The 25,245-nt window shown below is 46.1% G+C and overlaps 1 protein-coding gene across 1 annotated transcript in view; it reads left to right on the top strand.

The window, feature by feature from the left end:
* dnah5l (dynein, axonemal, heavy chain 5 like) overlaps positions 1 to 25,245 on the top strand; it is a 465,990-nt gene that overhangs the window by 40,667 nt on the left and 400,078 nt on the right. The window contains exons 12-13 of the mRNA XM_078535621.1: positions 5,457 to 5,638; positions 8,708 to 8,827. Coding sequence (XP_078391747.1) covers positions 5,457 to 5,638; positions 8,708 to 8,827 — 302 coding nt within the window. The remainder of the gene's footprint in view (positions 1 to 5,456; positions 5,639 to 8,707; positions 8,828 to 25,245) is intronic.

Genomic DNA, 25,245 nt, shown 5'->3' with positions numbered 1-25,245 from the left:
AAGTCTGGCGCTGATGACTGCGAGTGTTGACCGAAACAAGGTAGGCAAACAAACCGTGAAGCCCTGAGTGAAGTGCAACCCGCCAGGTGCATGCCTTATAGATGCTGTTGTGAAACACGTCGGCGTGTTTTCCCTCCAACGTGGGAGGATGATTCCGGCGGGCTGCACCTATGGCTAGAGTGATGGAGAGCAGGTCCGAGCGCATACCCGGCAGCCACCGTGTATTCTGTTGGACCCTAATCTCCCAGGCAGTCACCACCCTTTCCGTGCAGGGAGCCAAATGCTCACATGCTGGAGACATGACAGCAGCCAGAACTTGGACAGGCTCCCTCTGCCAGTCGCTCAAATCTGTACATGGTCTCTGGCATCATTGCCATATGTTCCCTGCCTGTCTCTGTATCTCAGGTCTCTTATGGCCAAATCCAGAGGCTCACCATCAACTAGGCCTCAGCATGGGCCTGATCTCCAGCAATGCTCTAAGTGTCAGAGATCTTGGCTGTCACATCCTCTGTTAGCGGCAGAGCATGTGTATGTCATGTTCTCAGCAGAATGTGACCCCGAGCCTAATCTAGAACATATGCCCGCTAAGGTGAGTGTATCTGCACTGGTGGGGGGTGCAGGGGGTGGTGGGAATATGCCTTGACGGTGCATCCCCTGACTCTTCAGGGTTATCCTCAGAGGTGGTGCTGGAGGTGGAGGTAGAGCTGGGGAAAGGCAGACCCTCTTTTTAGCTTTTGACTTGTTTCAAGAACCTACAGTGGAGAACAAAAAGAATTAGCTGACTGTTATAGAAACATAGAAAATAGGAGCAGGAGTAGGCCATTCAGCCCTTCAATCCTGCTCCACCATTCATCATGATCATGGCTGATCATCCAACTCAATAGCCTGCTCCCGCTTTCTCCCCATATCCTTTGATCCCTTTCGCCCCAAGAGCTATATCTAACTCCTTCTTGAAAACATACAATGTTTTGGCCTCAACTACTTTCTGTGGTAGTGAATTCCATAGGCTGAGCAATCTCTGGGTGAAGAAGTTTCTCCTCATCTCAGTCCTAAACGGTCTACCCTGTATCCTCAGACTGTGACCCCTAGTTTTGGACTCCCCCACCATCGGGAACAACCTTCCTGCATCTACCCTGTCTAGTCCTGTTAGAATTTTATAGGTTTCTATGAGATCCCCCCTCATTCTTCTGAACTCCAGCGAATATAATCCTAACCAACTCAATCTTTCCTCATATGTCAGTCCCGCCATCCCAGGAATCAGTCTGGTAAACCTTAGCTGTCCTCCCTCTATAGCAAGAACATCCTTCCTCAGATAAGGAGACCAAAACTGCACACAATATTCCAGGTGTGGTCTCAGCAAGGCCCTGTACAATTACAGCAAGACATCCCTGCTCCTGTACTCGAATCCTCTGGCTATGAAGGCCTTCTTTACCAGCTGCTGCACCTGCATGCTTACCTTCAGCGGCTGGTGTACAAGGATACCCAGGTCTTGTTGCACATTCCCCTCTCCCAATTTATAGCCATTCAGATAATAATCTGCCTTCCTGTTTTTACTACCAAAGTGGATAACCTCACATTTATTCACATTATACTGCATCTGCCATGCATTTGCCCACTCATTTAGCTTGTCCAAATCATACTGAAGCATCTCTGCATCCTCTTCACAGCTCACTCTCCCACCCAGCTTTGTGTCATCTGCAAATTTGGAGATGTTACATTTAGTTTCCTCATCTAAATCATTAATATATATTGTGAATAGCTGGGGTCCTAGCACCGATCCCTGTGGTACCCCACTAGTCACTGCCTGCCATTCTCTTTTCTCAACAATGTTTCAGGTGTTACTCCTGTACGTCCATTTGTCAACACCAGACTGGATGGCTGAGGACCTCCGGTCTCTCGCCAGTGCATGCTCTGCCTCTGTCTTCCCTGGCGATTTCTGCAGCTTCCCTCTCAGCTGGGGTCAGGAGTCTGGTGTCTGGTACTCCTCCGTCAGCCTTGGAGCCTATTATGAGCAGTTTTCTCCTGCAGATAGGCAAACAGAAAGATTGAGTTGGTTCATGACCACTTTATGAGCATGTATGCCTATGACAGCCCCTGAGCCCTCTCCAGTAAAGGTTAGACACCCACATTGTCCTGCAACTGGCACAACCTTCACAGCATGAAGTGGCTCCCACACAATCAGTCTACATGTTCCATTTGATAGTGAGGCCTTCCAACCAAACTTCTGTCTGACATCCCTCTGCACTCGTACACCTACACTGCTTGCAGCCCTTATGAGTGTCACTTTACAGTGACTGCATGGTACCACTCACCCTGGCAGAGTGCAGAAGATCATTCAACCTCATCCTGCATTACACCCAGCTTCTGGAGTGGGCCTCACGGGTGCTAACCCATGCTGTAACCTCCTCCAAGCTGCCTTGGTCAGATGGGTGGGCCTCCTGCTGCCATCCCTGGGAAACAGGACCTCCCGCCTTTCCCAGACGGCCTGGAGGAGAAACTGCAATGAAGTTTCGCTGAACCATGGGGCCACTCTTCTTTGTCTCCTCTGTGACATTAAGAAATTAGCAGTTGACGTTACGTAGGGGTGGGGGGGTGGTGAGATGGGGGAAGAACCAGAAGATTTTGCTGCAGATGTGCACTCAGAAAGCTAGAGTGATGCTCCTGGCTTTTAGGGAATGAGTGCCTGTCTGGATGGTCTCTAAATATGGTGCCTGGACCTTCGACCCCATGAGATAATGATGGGGGCGTAGACTTCCTGCTCTCCCCCCCTGCATGACTTGCCGCACTCCTTGCTCATGTATAACTAATTAACTGGTCACTAGATGATCCCGCATGGCCATTTGCCCTGCCCCTGAGCACTTCCTGCCCTGCTGTTGACAACCGCACCACTAAAGAAAGATTCTGCAGCTAGTTTGGTATCTTTGCCAAATTTAGAAATTTTACTCTGTATTCAACATCGAACCCATTTATATATATTCAAAAAAGCTGCGTTTGCTCTGTCGGCGATTTGGGGGCAGGGCCCGGGCGCCGAGGGGAAAATGACGCGGGATGATGTCAGGAGGAATCCCCGACGTCATCCTGGTCCATTTAAATTTTTAGGAAGGTGGGCGGACAGTGAAATCAGCTGTGCGCCAGCCGACCTGTCAATGGCCAATTGAGGCCATTGACAGGATAATTAAGATAATTAAAGACCTGCCCGTCAGGCAGGCCAGGAGCCCCGGCGGGCTTCTGATAAAACATGAAACCTCATCCACTGGCGGGATGAGGTTTCATGATCGTGTTTAAAAACTTTAATAAAGTTTCAGTGCTTCTTATTAACATGTCCCATCTCATGTGACATTGTCTCATGAGGGGGACATGTTAATAATGTTTTTATTTTTCTGTTTTTAGAGTTTTTTAACCTGTCACTAATCTCCCTGAGACAGCACTCAGTCCCATGGAGCAGTGTGCTCTTTCGCATGCATGCGCGAAAGAGCGCACTTTGACAGTTGGGGATTCCCTCCCCCCCCCATCCTGCACAGGAAGCACATAGCGCTTCCCGTCAGGCAGGCCGCTGGGCGGGCCTTAATTGGCCCGCCCACTCAAAATGGCGGCGGGCCCCATTTTGGCAGCGGGGGTTGGCTGCCTGCCTGCCGCCGAGCCGGTGGGGCCCACATGCCATCCGAAGGCAAAATTCTGCCCGTGTTGTTTTACTCCGTGACATCATTGCGAGCGACGGAATAGGCAGTAGCCAGGAGCAGAGATGCTTATCAAACAATTATTAAGGACAATGAATAAAAAAAGCCTCACCTTCTCTCAGTTGGTGGGGTGGAATGGAGCTGGGGATCAGGATGGAGTGTCGGGGGGAGCCTTCTGATCCACTTAATAACAGCCGCATTCTGTTATTCTGGATCACAACCTCCATATCCCACGTTTGCAGCTCGGGGGCTTCTTCCCAGTGACAGGCCTGGGTTAAGGGAAGAGGCTGCAGAGCAGGAGATTCAGAAACTGCAGGCAGGCTGCGCACCAGCTGCCCGCCCACCCCAGGACTGCAAACGTGGGATATGGAGGTTGTAATCCAGAATTACATCTGTCACCAGGTGGATCAGAAGCCTCTCCTCTCTCCCCAACCCGATTCCTGGAAGGAGGCTGTGCCCCGACTACCGCCCACTGCGGGGCTCAGAAACTGGGTGAACGGCTTCAGGATTGGAATAAGATCCAACCGGCAATGTGTTTCCTGCAGATAACGTCATTGGTTTCCTGTGCATGCGCGGGCAAGTGCGCGTGCACAGATGTGTATCGGTGGCCATTTTGCATTGGCAGGAGGCACAGTGTATCAAAAAAATCAGTGGTCTTAGCACTGACCTGTAGGGAACACTACTGTCTACTATAATCCCAGTCTGAAAAATAAACCATTTAACACCTTGCACTGATTTCTGTCCTTAAGTCAACTTTTCAAACCAAGTTGACACTGACCCTCCTATTCCATGAGCCTCAATTTTGTTAACCAGCTTTTATGTGGTACTTTGTCAAAGGCTTTCTTAAAATCCATGTGAACAACACCCATTGCATTCCCTTTATCAACCTTTCCTGTTACTTCATCAAAAATTCAAAAGATCAGTCAAATACCATCAGCCTTTTACAAAACCCTGCTGGCTATCCTTAATTAATTCAAACCTCCCCATGTGCCTATTATTTTTTCCCTGATTATTGTTTCTAAAACCCTACCCACATTTTGGTTTAATGTTTGTAAGTTTCCTTTTAACTTTGTCCTTGGTTTTACAGCTGACCTGAATTAGAGGCTGTGCTTGATTTATCCCTTGTTATTGTTAATTTAGTTAATTGTTTTGACTCGAAAAGAGTTACAAACACTTGGTCCACTTGGCCCACCTTATTCTCTAGTACAAGATCCAGCAATTCCTCCTTTCGAGAACATACTGGTCAAGGAAGATCTCACATTTCAGAAATTCCTCCCCCTCCTTTCCCTTTATTCTGACATTACTTCAATCAATATTTGGGTAATTAAAGTCCCCCAATATCACCACTTGCACATGTTGTTTTTGCACATCTCTGTGATTTCCCTGCAGATTTGCTCCTCTATATCTCTCTCACTATTTGGGGGCCTATAGAATACCCTCACTATCATGATCATACCCTTTTTTTCTTCTCAACTCAAATGGATTCTGTCTTGCACCATGAAGGATATCCACTTTTTCCAACATGACAATGTCTTCCCCATTCAGTACTGCCACACTACCTCTCTCTTTTTTCATTCCCTAATTTTTTCCAAAAGCTTTGCATCTTTGAATATAAAGTGTCCAGTCCTCACCATTTTCAAGCCATGTTTCCATTATTGACACTGCGTCATATTTGCACGTGGCTATTTGCACTTTTAGCTCGCCAACCTTATTCACATACTGCGTGTAATGTGAAGAAAATACATTTTAATTATTCATCACAATTTATTATTGTTTCAGGTCACCATGGTCGAACATATTCCCAATTTGATGAACAGTATTCGGATGATCCATAGCATCTCAAAGTATTACAATACATCAGAGCATATGACCTCTCTTTTTGTCAAGGTTACCAATCAGATGATTACCACATGTAAGAGGTACCTCTGTCAGAATGTTGGAAAATTCTGGGACCAAGACAGGTAACTGTGTTATTTATCTTTGAAGAGTACTGATGTTTTTCACTGTACAATTTTCTTAAGCAAATTGGAATGTCAGCAATGGGAAATTGAGAAATTTCATGATCAAGTGTAGAACAATTCAGATGCAGAGTGAACCTCCCTCTGCTATGCTGCAACAAAAGGTAACCCCAACCTCAGAAGATTACTTACTATTGCACCAGTGCAAGATTTCTCATTTCTAACAATAACCACTCTCATAGCCTTTACCAGAATTTGACTGTAATTTAATTAGGAGCAGTGATGAATTGTGACCCCATGCTCCACTAGGAAATGGGTTAATACTGCCAAATTTCATTGAATAACTAAAGTGTGGTGGAGTAGCAGATTCAAAACACTCACTTTGAGTTCCTGATTCCACCCTCCTAGTCAGTTTAAAGGAACATTGCCAGACTCTTGGGATCGAATGCCCAAATAAACTTTCAGATGCAGGTAATGCATAGCTCAGGAAGACCAGAGAAACCGATGATAAAAAAAATCAGGATTTGTAACCTTACAAAAAAAAAACTTAACAGAGGGTATTTTAGATGTCATAGGTTTAACATAATGAAAATACAATTCTAAAAAAGTACACCATTTCTTAAAGGTCCCTATTTCTTACACATTGAAATTGATTTTGCTTCAATAAGTATCCAAACCTACACCTGCCAACCATTAAATATCTGATTGATTGAATTGAGTGCAGTCTGTCTTCTTTGAGATTTGTAAGGTCCAATATCAGAGGATCAACGATAATGAAGACTTTTTTACCCTATTAATTGTCATGAACACTTTAATCATGGAAAATGGTTCATCTTCAAGGGCTAAGAACATTCTGGAAGAATTTGTGTTTTAAATGGCCCTGCCCCTTAAAGGGTTAATGTGGGACTCTCTTTGCTATTCCTGGAAAAGACATCCTTTTACAAGGAAAGGTAATTAAGCAGTTTTTTAAAAATTGGAAACCTCTTGACCCTGGTGGACTGTGTACAAAGGGGGTCACATAGTCATCAGAACTGGAAGTGTTTAGAGATCTAACAGTTTAAAGCAAGGCAGGCTCTGATGAAGGGCCACCAAACCGAAATAGTAACTCTGTTACTCTCTCCACAGACTCTCCTAGATTTGATAAGTACTTCCAGAATTTCTGCAGTATTTTGCTTTTGTTCAATTGTGTCTCTGACTGGCAGCACCAATTGAACCGAGTTGACAGTAAATCAAATCAATGAAGTAGCTTTATTTCTCTGGTACTTATTAAGCACAACAGTGCAAACGCAAGAGTTGACTAGAATTTTTGTAAATGCTAGGGGCCGGATTTTCTCATATTCAGGAAGACTGTAGACCATTACAAATGGCGGGCAGGACCCGAATGCAGAAGTCGTGCCCCCATTTCCAACAGATCCAATTTTTTGCTGTTAGGGGAAAGGGGATGGGGCCTGATTCACACAGGAGGGAAACTCAAACTCTGCAGGGCCATTTGAACTTAGTGCAGAGTTCACAGATCCCATTTAGGCTGTTGCATGGGCTTTAACCAGCAGTGTGGATTCATGAACTGATGGAGTAGACACAAACACTCTTGAAGGGCAAATGAGGTCTGTTTAAGTGATTTGAAGTTTTTTAAAACTGCTTTGCTCTTTAAATATGTTTTTTTTTAAAGAGGCTGAACTGTCACTGAGAGTTAAAAGAAACTTCTCCTGGATTGCTTTGATTGACAGGCCATCTGGTGAAGGTTTAAAAAGTAGCACCTGGTTATGTAGCTCCAATAGAGTTAGTTGTTGACATTTTCTCAAGGGCTATTATCATATCATTATGGACACGACTAAATTTCAAAAGCTACAATTAACTTAACAGCGGCTTCTGAGTTCACAGCTGACTGACAGTTTAAAGAGGCTATTAAAGGATTAGCTGTCTTTGATGTGGGATCTAAATAGAAGTTTGTTTTTATAAGAGATTAACCACTTGAGATTTAAAAACTTTGAACAGATTTCATGAATGGAGGTTCCTTCACTATCAAATGTGTAGGAATAAGAGCTGTATTAGATTGTTACAAGTTTATTTTTTTTATTTCCACATGACTCCTGAGGTCTGCCCATGGTAGATACTGGATCAGCTGCTTTGGAGATGGCATGGGGGCTAAGAAGGGGCAAGAGGGGTGTGGGGGGGGGGCATGAATTGGAATTGAGTTGACATGGGAGAATAGGTAGGGTTGAGACGGTGTGAGGGGTGAGGGCTAGAGGGCTTAACAGCTTCAAAGACAACTGGGACGATGTCCTGGAGAAAACGGCCTGCTTTGGCACTCGTCCTCCCCAATGGCCACCTATGTTCTGCTTCCAGGGTTAGCGGGCCCAACGCTATCCCCCCCCCATCCCCCCGCCCCGGATTGAAAATTGTGTGTATTGGATTACCTTTTACCGAGGTGGGTCCAGCAAGTCGGCAAATTTCCTGAATCAAGCCACCTACCTTGGTAGCAAAAACCTGGCTCTGGGTCTAGCTAGGTAGCTCCTATCTGATGAGAAAACAAAACACATGAAATGTGAGTTAAAAGTTAATCATAAAATTGAGATCAGTGTGGGAATTGTGAACCAATTCTTGCTATTTAACTGAAGTTCACTGGCCTTAGGCTCACTGTTCTATGGAGCTTTGCAGCTTTTAACCCTGAAAACTGTTTATGTCATGTTCATGGAATACATGCTCTTCTGGCTATAACAACAAAGAAGCTGCTATATTTATATATCTAGATAATATATATATATTATTTTATACTTTAATCCTGTATTTCATTCAGTATTGAAATGAAAAACATGTAGTGAAAAGATAATGATCAGATAAAATATTTTAAATATTTGTAACATATATTTCAGCATTTCAAACATTTCTCAAATGTTTAATTTGCAATTTTAAACAGACCTTTGCTGCTCAAACTAAAGTTTATGCTAAAAACTTGGATGAATTAGTTATTGGATGAATTGGAATTAGTTATTTCAGGTGAAGTCATATTAACTAACACGTTTCTGTAAACACAAAAAAATGCAATAATTTTTTACTTATTGTTCATTTTAGGCAGGAATTGTTGAAGAAAATTAAGGACTGTACACAGTTGAATGCTGAGTATCAGAAGCATTTTCAGCGAATCAGGGAGAAGCTTCGTGAAAATCCAAAGGAGAGACAATTTGAATTTAGGTAACAGTACTACTCTTACTGTATTTTATTTTATTTTACTTTATTTTAAATACTATTTATAACTTAATTTTGCTTCTCCCTCCAATTTACAACTGGTTTTGTTTAAAACTCCTGCATCTCACATACAATTCCTTGGTCTAGAAGACGAGGAGGCAGGCAAACTATTCTTGGCTAATGCCGGTGCTATTTCAAGCTAAGCACTTGGAAGTATGTTTAAGCACCCATCATCCATTTTAACATATACAAGTCTTGTGCATGGCCTACATTTCCTGAAAGTTTCACTCCTGCTGCTTGTGACACTTTTCCCTTTGTGGCATGCCTGCCTGTCATACCTAAACATAGCAATGCCTATTCTATTCTACTATTTGTAAATCTTTGAAAGATACTTTGAATTAAACTCTGGAAGGTACTTGAGACTTATCAATATCCAGTCAGTCAATCAGTATTTGAGTGCAGCCAATATGAATGCTGAGTTTTAATCTGAGTTTAAGATGGGATATAACACACTAGTTATACTGCAAAAATATATGACCATGACAAGTAGTGAGTACTGGTCCAGACTGAGCAGGACAACTGGCATGCACATTCTTCTTTCTTCTTCCACTCCTCTTCTCGGTGCCCAGGTCTTCTCGACTTCTCAAACTCCTCAGGAGTATTTGACTGGAGGCTTCCTTTAGAGTCGTTTTCCACCACTTACTGCACTAAACTTGTCCAAAGTCTCTTTCTTTATACCCTTTCTCGGGGTGGATATCTGGATTGACTATTGACAAAGCTGAATGCTCCTATTAAAATTTATTTCATTTCAAAATATCGTATCAGGTGCCGAATTCTTTGGGTTGAAAATTCTGCCTCTGATGTCATTCATCTGCCTTTAGCTTCTGGACGCTTTGTACATACCTTCGGCTTTTATCAGTCACCCTTATCTCATCTTTCTTCTAATCGCATCGCAAGCTGTTCTTCCCAGACTAGTTCTGTCCTCCCAGTAACATTTCATCTCTGGTACCAAACTAACTCCCAAAGTTTTTATTTGTTCCACTAACAGTTACTTATGTCCAAGGCAGTTCCTAAGACCTGGTATCAAGCTATCATAATGGCCATTCCTTTTAGCTGTTCTTATTCCTTATCTGTTGAACAATGGTGTTGTTCACTAAAGTCACTTCTATTCTACTTCCACACATTAATGAACTCACATTCTTCAGCAAGAATCTTAATTAAGCAAGGCTAAATGAAAAGCAGGGGGGTCGGTTAGCTGAGTTGGCTAAATGGCTAGTGCCTGGTTCAGGCCAACAGCATGGGTTTGATTCCCGCTCTGGCTGAGGTAGAGTTGAGACCCGCCTCCTTGTCCTGCTCCTGCGATTAGAAGGGAATAGCAAACCACCATTGACAAAAGCTGCCAAAGAAATGGCTCAGGATGAAGTGGCAACAGACAATGAGCCAAAGACCTGCCTTTGCATAGCGCACACATGACATGAAATGAAAAGCCTAGCACGGCTTTGTACTATGATTGTTTAAGTGTCTACCAGTTTCTTTCCCAATTGCAAGAGGCCTTGTCTGACAATGGACCCCTTTTCAGGTTAGCCATCATTATGTAAGATTAATTATCCTGGTAGTCTTGTTTCTATGGAAATGATAAGTCAAACAAATTTACAGCACTAACCTATTCCTTTACCTATTTAAAGTTGTTTATATACACACACACACTGTGTGTGTATATATATATATATATATATATATATTTATGTTTCATATATATAAATGAATTTTCCAAAACATAGGGATCATTAATGGCAGCCATATGAGATTCCTGTAGCTTCCTGTAGCTCATCCTATGTGTCAATATGTGACTGTATGTCACGAAGGTAGGTTATTTAAAAATCATCTAATGCCTGATCCGAGAAAACCGTTACCCCAGAGAAAGCAGATAAACTTTTTGAACAGCACAATAATTTTGATACAAAAAATTTTGAAAAGTTTAACAAACAAAAAAATAAAAACAGAAAACACTGGAAATCCTGAGCGGGCCTGGCAGCATCTGTAGAGAGACAGAGTTAATATTTCAGGTTGATGCCCTTTCTTCGGACTGAATCATTTATGTTGTTTCCCTATCCGCAAATGCTACCTGACCTGCTGAGTGTTCCCAGCATTTTCTGTTTTTCTTTAGATTTACAGCTTCTGCAGTATTTTAGTAACTTTTCAAACACAAAATTTGGATCTGTCACTGGATATGACGTTACAGAAGCTGGAGACCCCTGAGTGGGGTGCTGTGCCTCCAGCTAGAATCGGCGAGGCCTAGTGGTGCCCCATGCTGGGAAAGCCACTCACACAGGTGCCACTGCGTGTGTCAGAAGTCTCTGACCTGGAGAGCTGGAGTTTAAAACTAAGGTGGACACAGGAATTGCTGCTTGAGGTTTGAGAGCTGTGGTTGCAGTGCCCCTTGGTCTGCAACATGAAATAGAGCAGAGGCTGCAGAGAGGGGAAATCTTGTTTACGCGGAGAAGGAAGATGGCTGTACACAGAAGGCCCTACCTACCAAGGGTTCATTGGGAGCAATTCTCCTACTTACCCCTGACACAGGAACAGTACTAGGTGATTCAAGTTCAACAGGGAGGTGGTTACTAAACTCGGGCCACCAACTCAACCTAGAGCCTCAAATAACAAGGCTATGGACAGAATGTCATTGGTAGGAGCTTGAATGCTGTCAAGCTGAGCGGGGACAGCAAGTTTCTGCTCCATGGTGCCACTGCCACTCCCGTGGGCACTTCCATATTCCTAGTAACCTCTAGGAGCACAATTTGCTGGACTGCCGTGAGAGTCTGCAAGCCAGTCTGAGCATTGAGATTTGTAGTCACGATGACAGCAGTCTGAGCCTGCATGGTAATAACCGTGGATCTCAAGACTTTCGGTTGAGCTTCCACTGCAATACTGAGACTATGGGTGTCTTCCATCTGTGCTCCAGTGGAAGTTGGGACAATGGCTACAGACACTCCATCATGGTGGATCTACTACTGCTGCCATGGAGTTGGCAGGGATGGGTTCCAAGCTCTTTGCAATGCCCTGTGCCATGCCAGAGCTGGAGTCCTCCATGCTCCCTGAGAGAGAAGGCTGGTTGGCAGCCAGCTGGGTTGCATACTCCAACCATTTAAATGAGAAGGAAGCATGGAATTTACATGCTGCCTACTTCCACAGCAGTGGGCACGAGCAGATCACAAAACGTGACCCCTGTTCCCAAAAACAGTGTGGACCAATTCCGAGTTCTTGAAATTTGTTTTTGCACCGTAGCAGTTTTATAATGAAACCAGTGCAAAGCCTAAACAATGGGAAGTGGCTTCCTTGTTTCAACAACTTATAAAATGCTGTAACAAATTAAATATAATTTTTGTCTATGATTAATTATTTATGCGATCATGGTAAATCATGGTTTCTGAAGCTGCAGTTTGGTATACTGAAGGCGTTAATTTGTGTCTGTAGCTTGTTCCTCTGGAACACAAATTATGGTAACATTTATTGAATGCACTGTCATTAGTGTCATTCTGACCGGAAGTGGCTCTGAGAGTTGTCTGGACAAGTGTTAATTTCCTGCATTGATGGGTTGATCACAGTGGTTGGAACAGATCACTAGGTTTCTCGGAAATTTGTTACACCGTTCAATTTAAAAAATCCACGTGATTGCCATCCAGGGGATCTTGTTTAAGTGGCTGGTTTTATTGACAGCGAAGGTGAAGCTGACATTTGGCCCTGAGAGCAACAGGGCCATGATTTGGACAGCTTTGATGGACAGCTCCATCACTAGTCGCTTCCAATTGCTGGTTTATATTAGGTTACCTGCACACTCAACTCAAAATCTGTCTGAAGCCAGAAGAGATACAGGGCTAAAAATAATCCGGACTGAATATTGAGTTCAACAACTTTAGATCTTGAACTCCCTCCTCCATCCCCACCCCCTTTCCGTTTCTTCCCCCTCCCTTTTGTTTTTTTCCAATAATTTATATAGATTTTTCTTTTCCCACCTATTTCCATTATTTTTAAATCTATACCTTTTGTGCCCTTTTAGTCTTATTTCACCCCACCCCCACTAGAGCTATCTGTACCTTGCGTGTCCTGCTATCCATTCTTAATTAGCACATTCCTTTAGATAATATCACCACCTTCAACACCTCTTTGTTCTTTTGTCTGTGACATCTTTTGGTTATCTGCTCCTATCACTGCTTGCTTGTCCCTACAACCACCGCCCCCCCCACTTCTCCCCCCACCCCCCCACCTTAAACCAGCTTATATTTTACCCCTCTCCTATTTTTACTTAGTTCTGTTGAAGGGTCATGAGGACTCAAAACGTCAACTTTGTTCTTTTCCACCGATGCTGCCAGACCTGAGTTTTTACAGGTATTTCTGTTTTTGTGTTAGAGATACAGGGCTAGCTGGAGGACTCCATGGTAAAAAGTGGCTGCATTAGCTCTAAAGGTATCATATTTCCAGAGTCACCTGAGGCTTGAGGTTTAGAGGAGAAGTTTAATTATGAAGCCTATTGTGTATACTGAATATTGTTCATTGGCCTCTTTAGTGTTCAGGAAACTTGTCCAGTGGTTTGTAACCTGAGCAATGGTCTGAGGAGGAGTATTGTTCATCCTTCTATCATAGACATGAGCTCAGGTTAACTGGGGCAAGGGATGTGTGAGGGCCTGGCTTGGTGACTTGAAGCCTGAGCCATTTTAACTCCTGAGACTTGTTTAAATAATTTATGCCCAACTCTCACCGAATCCAGCATCAATGATATATAGAACTAGCGGAGTGACTGATCGTGGCAGGAGGTCACTGTTGGAGACTAAGGAAAGTAATCCTCAGCAAGATAAAAGAGGTGGGGTCCAAGGTGATCGTGGGTACCTGGGAAAGGGAAAACACAAGAACTCCTTGTGGCACTCGGAGCAATGCTGTGGTCCTCCCTGCCAACAAGGAAACCTTGTATTTTTTTTAAAAACCTGGTCCTCTCCTTTCTGCGTGTAGTAGGCACCCACATGACCCAGGGTTAAAACTAAGTCATGGTCTGAATGACACCATTGGGCTGCACCATTACAGCCCTCACCTGCCAGAGGCAAAGAAGTTGCACTAGCTCAAATGTACCTGACAAAAGGTACAGAGTGAACAAAGTGAGTGCTAAGCATTTTATAACCCCCTGCAGGCCCAGTTCTTGTCAGACACGACAGGTGGAGGGGGTGTTAAAATTGACTTTAAAGAGGTTAATATATATTCCAATAAGCCAGAATTTAATAACAAGGATTCTTTGTTTGACCTTTGTACTTTACTAGCTTTACCTAAATATTGGGCAGGTACAGGCGCACTCTAGTTGGTGGACTTACTTGATTGTTACTGAAACTGAATTTGAAAATACCCTGTGTAAATACCCCAAATTTACCCAGCATCATGAACATAGCAAAATATCCCAAAGTGCATAATAGGGTGGATATAAAGGCAATGGAAACTGACGGTAAGTGGGAGAAGAGTCCTCCTTACTAACATCTGGGGGCTAGTGCCAAAATTGGGAGAGCCGTCCCACAGACTAGACAAGCAACAGCCTGACGTAAAAGAAAAATATTGCGGATGCTGGAAATCTGAAACAAAAACAGAAAATGCTGGAAAAACTCAGCAGGTCTAACAGCAACAGTGGAGAGAAAAGCTCTGAAGAAGAGTCATAAGGATTCGAAACGTTAACTTTTTTTTCTCTCCACAGATGCTGTTAGACCTGCTGAGTTTTTCCATTGTTATCTGTTTTTGTAACAGCCTGACATCGTCATACTCACAGAATCATACCTTACAGATAATGTCCCAGACACCACCATTACCATCCCTAGGTATGTCCTGTTCCATTGGCAGGACAGACCCAGCAGAGGTGGCAGCACAGTGGTATACAGTCGGGATGGAAAAGAAAGGAGAGCCCAGGAGAGGCTATTAAAGTCTCCAGAACACCAAATAGGACAGAGTGTATGGAAAGGGCTAGGAATCTAACTTCAAGCACATCAGATAAAGGGACGACAATGATAAAGGGGATGGGAAATACAGGACTGAAGGTGTTGTATCTGAATGCAGTATACGAAATAAGGTAAATGAGCTTGTGGCGCAGATTGAAATTGGCAGGTATGATGTGGTGGGCATCACGGAGACACGACTGCAAGAGGATCAGGACTGGGAGCTAAATATCCAAGGTTATACCTCCTATCGAAAAGATAGGCAGGTTGGCAGAGGGGATGGGGTTGCTTTGTTAGTAAGAAATGAAATTAAATCGATAGCAAGAAATGACGTAAGTTCAGATGATGTAGAATTCTCGTGGGTAGAGTTGAGGAACCGCAAAGGTGAAAAAACCATAATGGGAGTTATGTACAGGCCTCCGAACAGTAGTCAGGATGTGGGGCACAAGATACACTAGGAGAGAGAAAAGGCGTGTAAGAAAGGCAAGGTTACAGTGATCATGGGGGATTTCAATATGCAGGAAGACTGGGAAAATCAGGTTGGTAGTGGATCCCAAGAAAAGGAATTTGTGGAATATCTACGAGATGGCTTTTTGGAGCAGCTTGTGGTGGAGCCCACTAGGGAATAGGCAATTCTAGATTTAGTGATGTGTAATGAGGCAGATTTGATAAGGGAGCTTAAGGTGAAGGAACCCTTAGGAGGAAGTGACCATAATATGATAGAATTTACCCTGCAATTTGAGAGGAAAAAGCTGGAATCAGATGTAACGGTATTACAGTTGAATAAAGGCAACTACAGAGGCACGAGGGAGGAGCTGGCCAGAATTGACTGGGAGATGAGCCTAGCAGGAAAGACAGTGGAACAGCAATGGCAGGAGTTTCTGGGAGTAATTTGGGAGACACAGCAAAAATTCATCCCTAAGAAAAAGAAGCATACTAAAGGGAGGACGAGGCAACCATGGCTGACGAGGGAACTCAGGGACAGCATAAAAGCTAAAGAGAAAGCATACAATGCAGCGAAGAGCAGAGGGAAACCAGGGGATTGGGAAGCCTACAAAGACCAACAGAGGACAACTAAAAAAGAAATAAGGAGGGAGAAGATTAAATATGAGGGTAAACTAGCCAGTAATATAAAAGAAGATTGCAAGAGTTTTTTCTGGATATATAAAGGGTAAGAGAGAGGCAAAAGTGGACATTGGGCCGCTGGAAAATGACGCTGGAGAAGTAGTAGTGGGGAACAAAGAAATGGCGGAGGAACTGAATAGGTACTTTGCATCAGTCTTCACAGTGGAAGACACGAGTAACATCCCCAAAGTTCAAGAGAGTCGGGGGGCAGAGGTGAGTATGGTGGCCATTACCAAGGAGAAGGTGCTAGGAAAACTGAAAGGTCTGAAGGTGGATAAATAACCTGGACCAGATGGATTACACCCCAGAGTTCTGAAGGAGATAGCTGAAGAGATAGTAGAGGCGTTAGCGGTGATCTTTCAGGAATCACTGGAGTCAGGGAGGGTCCCAGAGGACTGGAAAATTGCTAATGTAACCCCCCTGTTTAAGAAGGGAGTGAGGCAAAAGACGGGAAATTACAGGCCGATTAGCCTGACCTCGGTCGTTGGTAAGATTTTAGAGTCCATTATTAAGGATGAGATTTCAGAATACTTGGAAGTGTATGGTAAAATAGGGCAAAGTCAGCATGGTTTTATCAAGGGGAGGTCATGCCTGACAAATCTGTTAGAATTCTTTGAGGAGGTAACGAGTAGGTTAGACAAAGGAGAGCCAATGGATGTTATCTACTTGGACTTCCAGAAGGCCTTTGACAAGGTGCCCCACAGGAGGCTGCTCAGTAAGATAAGAGCCCATGGTGTTAGAGGCAAGGTACTAGCATGGATAGAAGATTGGCTGTCTGGCAGGAGGCAGAGAGTGGGGATAAGGGGTCCTTCTCAGGATGGCGGCCGGTGACTAGTGGAGTTCTGCAGGGGTCAGTGTTGGGACCACAACTTTTCACTTTATACATTAATGATCTAGATGAAGGAACTGAGGGCATTCTGGCTAAGTTTGCAGATGATACAAAGATAGGTGGAGGGACAGGTAGTATTGAGGAGGCGGGGAGGCTGCAGAAGAATTTGGATAGGTTAGGAGAATGGGTAAAGAAGTGGCAGATGGAATACAATGTGGAGAAGTGTGAGGTCATGCACTTGGGTAGGAAGAATAGAGGCATAGACTATTTTCTAAATGGGGAGAGAATTCAGAAATCTGGAGTGCAAAGGGACTTGGGAGTCCTAGTCCAGGATTCTCTTAAGGTTAGCTTGCACATTGAGTCGGTAGTTAGGAAGACAAATGCAATGTTGGCATTTATTTCAAGAGGACTAGAATATAAAAGCAGGGATGTGCTGCTGAGGCTTTATAAGGCTCTGGTCAGATCACATTTAGAATATTGTGAGCAATTTTGGGCCCCGTATCTCAGGAAGGATGTGCTGGCCCTGGAGAGGGTCCAGAGGAGGTTCACGAGAACGATCCCAGGAATGAAAGGCTTAACATATGAGGAACGTTTGAGGACTCTGGGTCTATACTCGATGGAGTTTAGAAGGATGAGGGGGGATCTGATTGAAACTTACAGAATACTGAAAGGCCTGGATAGAGTGGACGTGGGGAAGATGTTTCCATTAGTAGGAGAGACTAGGACCCGAGGGCACAGCATCAGAGTAAAGGGAAGACCTTTTAGAACAGAGATGAGGAGAAACTTCTTTAGCCAGAGAGTGGTGAATCTATGGAATTCATTGCCACAGAAGGCTGTGGAGGCCAGGTCATTGAGTGTATTTAAGGCCGAGATAGATAGGTTCTTGATTGGTAAGGGGATCAAAGGTTACGGGGAGAAGGTGGGAGAATGGGATTGAGAAACCTATCAGCCATGATTGAATGGTGGAGCAGACTTGATGGGCCAAATGGCCTAATTTCTGCTCCTATGTCTTATGGTCTTATGGGTCATGGATTTTTGGATGATCTGGACTTTGCATATTGTGGAACTTGGGATGCTGGTAAGGAGAGCATAGTAGAAATTGAGCCCAGTGATTGTTCAACAACAACAACAGCTTACATATAAATGCACGTTTAACTTAGTTAAACATCCCAAGCTGCTTCACATCAGCCTCAGCAGACAACATTTAGTAAAAGGTGTGAACATGGATTTCAGCTGGATTAAGGGTGAGTGAGGAATAGAAAAAATAGGTCATGTTTTGAGTGTTGGAAATTGGTTGTTTTGATGGATTAGATGTGGGGTTTGAAGCTTGGCTTGGTTGAGCAAGATATGGAGGCTGAACAGTTGTGTTCAGCTGAAGGATCAGCTCATAATGGCGATGAAATTGGGGGGTGAGGGGGAGGGGGAAGGGGAAGGGTGGACAAAGCGTACAGTTTGGACCTGGTTTTGAGCTCGACATTATTTGGTTACACAACAAAAGTCATGGGATTGCAATCTGATGTGAACACCATTTTATATTAATGTAGAAGTTACAGCATAACTAGGCCATTGTAAGTAATAAATTAATTTTATGGGCAGTAGCAATCCATTTTTTTATAACAACAAAGGAAACAGGAGCAGGAGAGGCTCAATTGGTCCTGTGAGCTTATTCTGCCATTCAATAAGATCATGGCTCACCTTTGACCAAAATTTAACTTCCCCCATCTGATTCTAATATCACTTGTTTTCCTTGGTGTCCAAAAATCTATTGATCCCCACCTTGAATAAAATCAAGGATGGAGCTTTCACAGCTCCCTGTAGAGAACTCCAAAGATTCACAACCCTCTGGGTGAAGAAATTCCTCCTCGTCTCAAATTTTAAATGCTCAACCAGAGGAAACAACCTGTCAGCACATACACTTTCAAAGCCCCCTCAGAGGGCGGAATCGTCCATGCCCACTAGCATCGGGCGTGTTCGGTGGCGTGAGTGGGCAAGATGACAAGAAGGCCAAAAATCACTTTCACGCCATCGTGAAACCAGTTTGTGATCATCCGCTTTGCCTGCCAATGGGGCTGCGTTTCCCGCCATCAGATGTCGGTAACCTCATTATAATACATCTGCATATCATTATAAGCCCAACCTACTGGAAACGCACCCCCCCTTCCTGCTGGATCGTCCACCCATGGTGGGCTGATTGCACGCCAACGTGTCTCACAACAGCATATAAAAGGCGTGCACTTGGCGGGTGGCACTTTGAGGGGAACTTGGAGATGAGTGCACGGTAACGTTGTGGAGCGCTTGGCCGGGTCGCCTGTCGGACTTCAAGGTTGAGGCGCATTGGTGGAGTGGAGTTGGGAGGGTGGGGGGGGTGCTCAAGGGCTGCTCTGAGGTTGAGGTGTGTTGGCAGGGGCAAGGGCTGCACTGCGGTTGAGACGACTTGGGTGGGGCAAGGTCTGCTCTGCGGTTGAAGCTAGCGCACAAGCACATGCAGGGGTGTGGGGTGGGCGTAGGCGAAGGCAGTGGCCACGCATTAGAGAAACCTTGTATCAAGTGACCATCCATCTGCAAATTGAGACAGTTCAGGTGCAGTCACATTGATATGATTGGAGTCGGGCCTCTAGTTTCTCTGCCCACTCAAGCAACACGGAGGCATCAAAGTGCCACTCAGTGCTCCAGAGCTTTTCACCCCTCAGGCACAACAGAGCAAAATGAGCATTTTAATGGACTGCAGAACAGTTAGACGACTGGAGATGTAATACAATCTCCTCGCTAAAGCTGGCCATGGAGCAGTCACTGGTGGAGGCGCTCACATGCCCTTGCAATGTCATCATCCCGGTTTGGACCAATCTCCCCCCGTTCAAGCTAACAGTGCAGCCTTGCAACGTGGGTTAGGAGAATGCTTGTGCCTGAGCTGAGAGCACAACATGCAGTGGGCAAAGCTGCCACCAATCGGTCAGGTGGAATGGGGCGGAGGTGGGTGGGGTTTCGGGCAGCCATGCAGCCCACTAATCTCTGGCCATCCAAGTGATGGCCAGCACTCTCCAGGTGCATTAAGGGGTCTTCAGACTTAACCAAGAGAGGTTTTTAGTATACCCATGCTAACCAAATCTCTTTCATCCTGCAGGAGGAGTACATCAGGATCATGTACTCTGGTGACCTAGCTCTATGTCTCATGGCATACAGAGAGTGAAGACGACTGAGAAGAAAGCAACTGAAACGCCTGGCTGGGCAGAGGGAGGAGCAGCACCCCATGGAAGAAAGGCAGCTGTGGTTTCTGTACATACCGCCAAAGAGCCACAGCGAGCTGTTGCTGGTTGGTGCCTAGCTAGACCCAGGGTCTATAGACGCCGCCTTTCATTCCTACATATGACCGAGAACCAGTGTCGCCGAAGACGGCGCATGCCTAGGGAAGTGGTCAGTCACATCTGCCACCTGCTGCAGGGTTTGGTGCCATGGGGACATGGAGGGCATCCACTGCCCGTGCTTTGCTTTCACTGCTGCGAAAGTGACCGCGGCACTCAATTTCTGTGCCAGTGGTTCCTTTCAGGGCTCCACAAGTGAACTCTGTGAGATATTGCAAGCCTCCACTCACAAATGTATTCATGAGGTCACGGGTGCCATCTTTGCGACAGCACGCAACTTTGAGCATTTTGCCCGGGACCAGGTGGGCCAGGATGCAAGAGCGATTGGATTTGCCGAGATCTCAGGTTTCCAGCAGGTGCAGGGTGCCATCGACTGCACTCATGTGGCATTCAGATCTCTGTTGCAACAAGCGGTCAACTATGTCAACTGCAAGGGATTCCATTCGCTGAATGTGCAGCTGGTGTGCAACCACCACAAATGCATCTTGTAGGTCTGCGCATGGTTTCCACGGAGTGTGCACGACGCCTACATTCCCAGTCGGTCACAGATCCCTGAAGTCTTCCAAGGTCCACAGCTGCTGCAGGGATGGCTCCTCCTTCCTGCAGAGGACGTGGCTGATGACACCTGTACGGCGGCCTCAGACGGCAGCAGAGCAAAGGTATAATGAGGCTCATGCTGCAACTCGCAACTTGATGGAACAAACCATCGGGATGCTGAAAATGAGACATGAAACTTTAAAAGCATCTGATCCTTTGTCCACCTTCAGCACCTGGCCCCTTTAGAAGCACAGCGTCACTGATCACTGATGCTGAAGAAATGGGTGCCAGCCCCACCTTAAAGGTGCTGAGAGCACACTGAGCGAATGAGAGGACTCTGTGACACCTGCCCACTACATTCTGACAGCAATGACGAGCACCGTGTCAGTAATGTGTCCAGAGAGTGTAAGGTTGGACCATCACTTTGGTCTGAAAACTGCACAGAGCACAGGGAAGAGGCCCTGGACTGAGACACCTGCCTTTATCTTGTGCAGAAAGGTTTAATATCTGAGTGACAAGAGCACTGCTCATCAGAACAAGGAGCTTTAGGCAGGGGGACATGCTTGGGAGTTTCTTGATAATAGTGAACAGTATGTACAATTGATTAACAGCCATGCTCTGGCTGTGCAACCAATTCTCTTTAACTTTCCTAACCCTGTTGCTATGTCTTGTTGCTCCCTGGACGTTCACAGCAGAGGTGGAGGCAGCCTGCTGACTGTGACTCTCTGCCTGTGATGACTTTGGTGGGCGCCCTTTGGACGGCGGAGACTTGGAGGGTCCTGGCTTGCTTTTGGGGTCCTGCTTTGTGGCAGTGGCACCCTCCTTGGCCTGTGGAGCTGGAGCTGCTGAGGTCACAGGAAGAACGGATTCGGATGGGCCAGACACTCCCGGAGTCACCTGGATGGATGGGCCCTGAATGTACACCTTCTGATCCTCCTACTTATGGGTGTCCAAGGGCCCCTGGCTGACTTCTTGAGGAGCACGGGTAGCTGGAGTGAGATCAAGCTGCCTGGCACCCCTCTCGTGTACACTGTTGGAGGCCAACTATGGCACCAGTGATGGAGCTGAGCCCTCGCAGCAGTGCAGGAGCAACATCCTGGTCCAAGGTCTCCATGGTGGCTGCCATCCTACCAATGTTGATCTCGGTGCATTAGCATGCCAGTGCTATCACCTCAGCCTGAAGGCAGATGGACTCCTCCATTGTGCCTTGCAATCTGAGGAGTACAGCGAACATCCCTTCCTGATGTTCCCGAGCTTGCCTTTGCAGCTCCAGCAACTGTGACTTGGACTCAGCAAAATTCTGGCCTCCAGCAGTCCTTTGAGTGCTGGACACCTCGGAAGTCCCTGTCGCCACCTGCTGTGGATCAGACAGTGTGATGTGCTCACCAGATTGTGATCCAGAGGTTACTGCAAAGCTAGATCCCACCGAGGTGTGTGTCTCTGCGCTGGTGGAGGGTGTGGGTGAGCGCTGTGACAGGACTTCAAGGAGGGTGCCTTCAGATTCTTCTTCAGAGGTTTCTTCAGGGCTTGTTTGGAGGTCCTAGGTCATGGACTCCATTGGCTGTTTCCCAGATGTGCCTGCAGAAGCAAGGGGAGGTAATTAGTGCATGGCAGTGGCCTGTGAAACATCACTCACAGCATGGTTGTCTGATGGATGTTGCACTGCAGGATCCTCACTTGGTAGAGCACCGCTGACCTCACCGTCAGCACAGGACCAGTGCAGATTGTGGCCGGCCAGCTGGATGGCTCTGTTTTCAAATTCCATGAGAACCTTGATTTCAGGCATTCCTCCACCGGTCTGTGACCTCTCCCTCTTGTGTGCCAGCTTGTCCTGCATGAATAGAGATGGAGAGAGTGTAAGCAGACCACCTGCCAGGCCAGATCGTAAGTATGTCTGGCATGTGTAGATGGCGAGTGGTCCCATGGACAGGATGAGGAGAATGAAGGTGTGTGTGAGAGAGTGAATGGTGATGTCTTTTGAACCGGCAGTGAATGAGGGCCTTGTGGATGTGTGATGGGCCTGTGAGTGTGTGAGCTAAGAGTGTTGAGAAGAGTGACTTACCCTGCTGGAACTGAGGAGATCATTCATCCTTTTGCGGCACTGGGTGACTGTCCTCTTTTACAGGGTGTTGGTGCTGACCACCAATGCCACCCCCTCCCAAATTGGATTAGTGGTTTTGCTGCCCATTCTGCAGAGGACATCACGGCGAGTCTCCACTGCATGCAAAAGGTGCTCAAGGGATGCATCATTAAACCAGGGTTCTGCAGATTTTTTGCCTTTCTTCTTTGCAGAAGTCGTGGGCTGGAAGCACTGAGATGTGTACACGCAGCTGGACTTTATATATAGTGCCTGGCATGCTGAAGCAGCGAGGTGATGGCATAGTGGGCGAATGAGAGCCTGCCCGCTATAGAAACAGCATGTTTCCCAGGAATACATAATTAATGCGCCGGGTTTGGGACGATATGGCATGAAAAGTTGCCATTGAGGCCGGTGGGTAAAACGTTGTTTTATTTGCCCGCTACCGCACTTAGTGCAAATCTGGGACGATTCCACCCAGAATCTCATATGGGGCTGTAATTTCTGATGGAGTTATTTTTTGTTATTCGTTCATGGGATGTGGGCATCACTGGCTAGGCCAGCCTTTACTGCCCAACCCCAATTACCCTTGAGAAGGTGGAGGTGAGCTGCCTTCTTGAACCGCTGCAGTCCCTGTGGTATAGGTACACCTACAGTGCTGTTAGGGAGGGAGTTCCAGGATTTTGATCCAGCGACAGTGAAAGAAGGGCGATATATTTCCAATTCAGGATGGTGAGTGACCTGGAGGTGGTAGTGTTCGCATTGTCTGTTTCCCTTGCCCTTCAAGATGGTGGTGGTCGTGGGTTTGGAAAGTGCTGTCTAAGGAGGTTTGGTGAGTTCCTGCGGTGCATCTTGTAGGTGGTACACACTGCTGCCACTGTCTGTCAATGGTGGAGGGAGTGAATGTTTGTTGAAGGGGTGCCAATCAGGCGGCAGCTTTGTCCTGGATGGTGTCAAGCTTCTTGTGCCTTTTAGATGGTGGACAGGCTTTGGGAAGTCAGGAGGTGAGTTACTTGCTGCAAGATTCCTAGCCTCTGACCTGGTCATGTAGCCACAGTATTTATATGGCTAGTCCAGTTTAGTTCCTGGTCCATGGTAACCCCCAGGATGTTGATAGTGGGGGATCCAGCGATGGTAATGCCATTGAATGTCAAGGGGCGATGGTTAGATTCTCTCTTGTTGGAGATGATCATTGCCTGTCACTTGTGTAGCATGAATATTACTTGCTGCTTGTCAACCCAAGACTGGATATTGTCCAGGTCTTGCTGCATTTGGACATGGACTGTTTCAGTAACTGAGGAGTCATGAATGGTACCGAACAGTGTGCAATCATCAGCAAACATCCCCACTTCTGACTTTATGATGGAAGGAAGGTCATTGATGAAGCAGCTGAAGACGGTTCGGCCTAGGACACTATCCTGAGGAACTCCTGCAGTGATGTCCTGGAACTGAGATGACTGACCTCCAACATCCACAACCATCTTCCTTCGTGTTAGGTATGACTCCAACCAGCAGAGAGGTTTCCCCTGACTCCCATTGACCCCAGTTTTGCAAGGGCTTCTTGATGCCATACTCAGTCAAATGTTGCCTTGAAATCAAGGGCAGTCACTCACACCTCACCTCTGGAGTTCAGGTCAGTAGCAATTGAGTAGGATTGCCACTCCACTCAAAATTTCTTATCTTGAAATCCAGGCAATCCTATCTCATCCGACCTTCCGACTCAGGCCTGGAGAGATATGGGCAAGCGGTGTAAGGTTGGGGGCGGGGTGTCTGAGTCAAACCTTAGGGTGGTGGGGTTGATTTGGGCCTTCAGGGTTGTGGTCTGGTCAGGTCAGCCTTGGAGGAAGTGGGGAGGTCGAGTTTGGCCTTGGAGGGAGTTGGGTCGGGCCTCGGCGGGGTGAGTCCAGTCAGGTTCGGTCCAGTCCGGTTGGATCAGGCCGAGCCTTGGGGGTGGGGAGGTCGGGTTGGATCGGATTGGATCTTGGGGGCTGGAGGGGGTCCAGTTGGGTCTAGCCTTGGTGGAGAGAGGGTTCACAGAATCACAGTGCTGAAGAGGCCCTTCGGCCCATTGAGTCTGCACTGACATGTGAGAAACACCTGACCTACCTACTTAATCCCATTTACCCGCACTTGGCCCAACTTGAATGTTATGACATGCCAAGTGTTCATCCAGGTACTTTTTAAAGGATGTGAGGCAACCCGCCTCCATCACCCTCCCAGGTAGTGCATTCCAGACCGTCACCACCCTCTGGGTAAAAAAGTTTTCCTCACATCCCCTCTAAACCTCCTGCCCCTCACCTTGAACTTATGTCCCCTTGTGACTGACCCTTCAACTAAGGGGGACAGCTGCTCCCTATCCACCCTGTCCATGCCCCTCATAACCTTGTACACCTCGATCAGGCCGCCCCTCAGTCTTCTCTGCTCCAACGAAAACAACCCAAATCTATCCAACCTCTCTTCATAACTTAAATGTTTCATACCAGGCAACATCCTGGCGAATCTCCTCTGCACCCCCTCCACTGCAATCACATCCT

This window comes from Cetorhinus maximus, chromosome 3 (genome assembly GCF_964194155.1).
Source record: "Cetorhinus maximus chromosome 3, sCetMax3.hap1.1, whole genome shotgun sequence".
Lineage (NCBI taxonomy): Eukaryota > Metazoa > Chordata > Chondrichthyes > Lamniformes > Cetorhinidae > Cetorhinus > Cetorhinus maximus.
The sequence above is the reverse complement of the archived record's forward strand: the minus strand, read 5'-3'. Positions and strand labels throughout refer to the sequence as shown.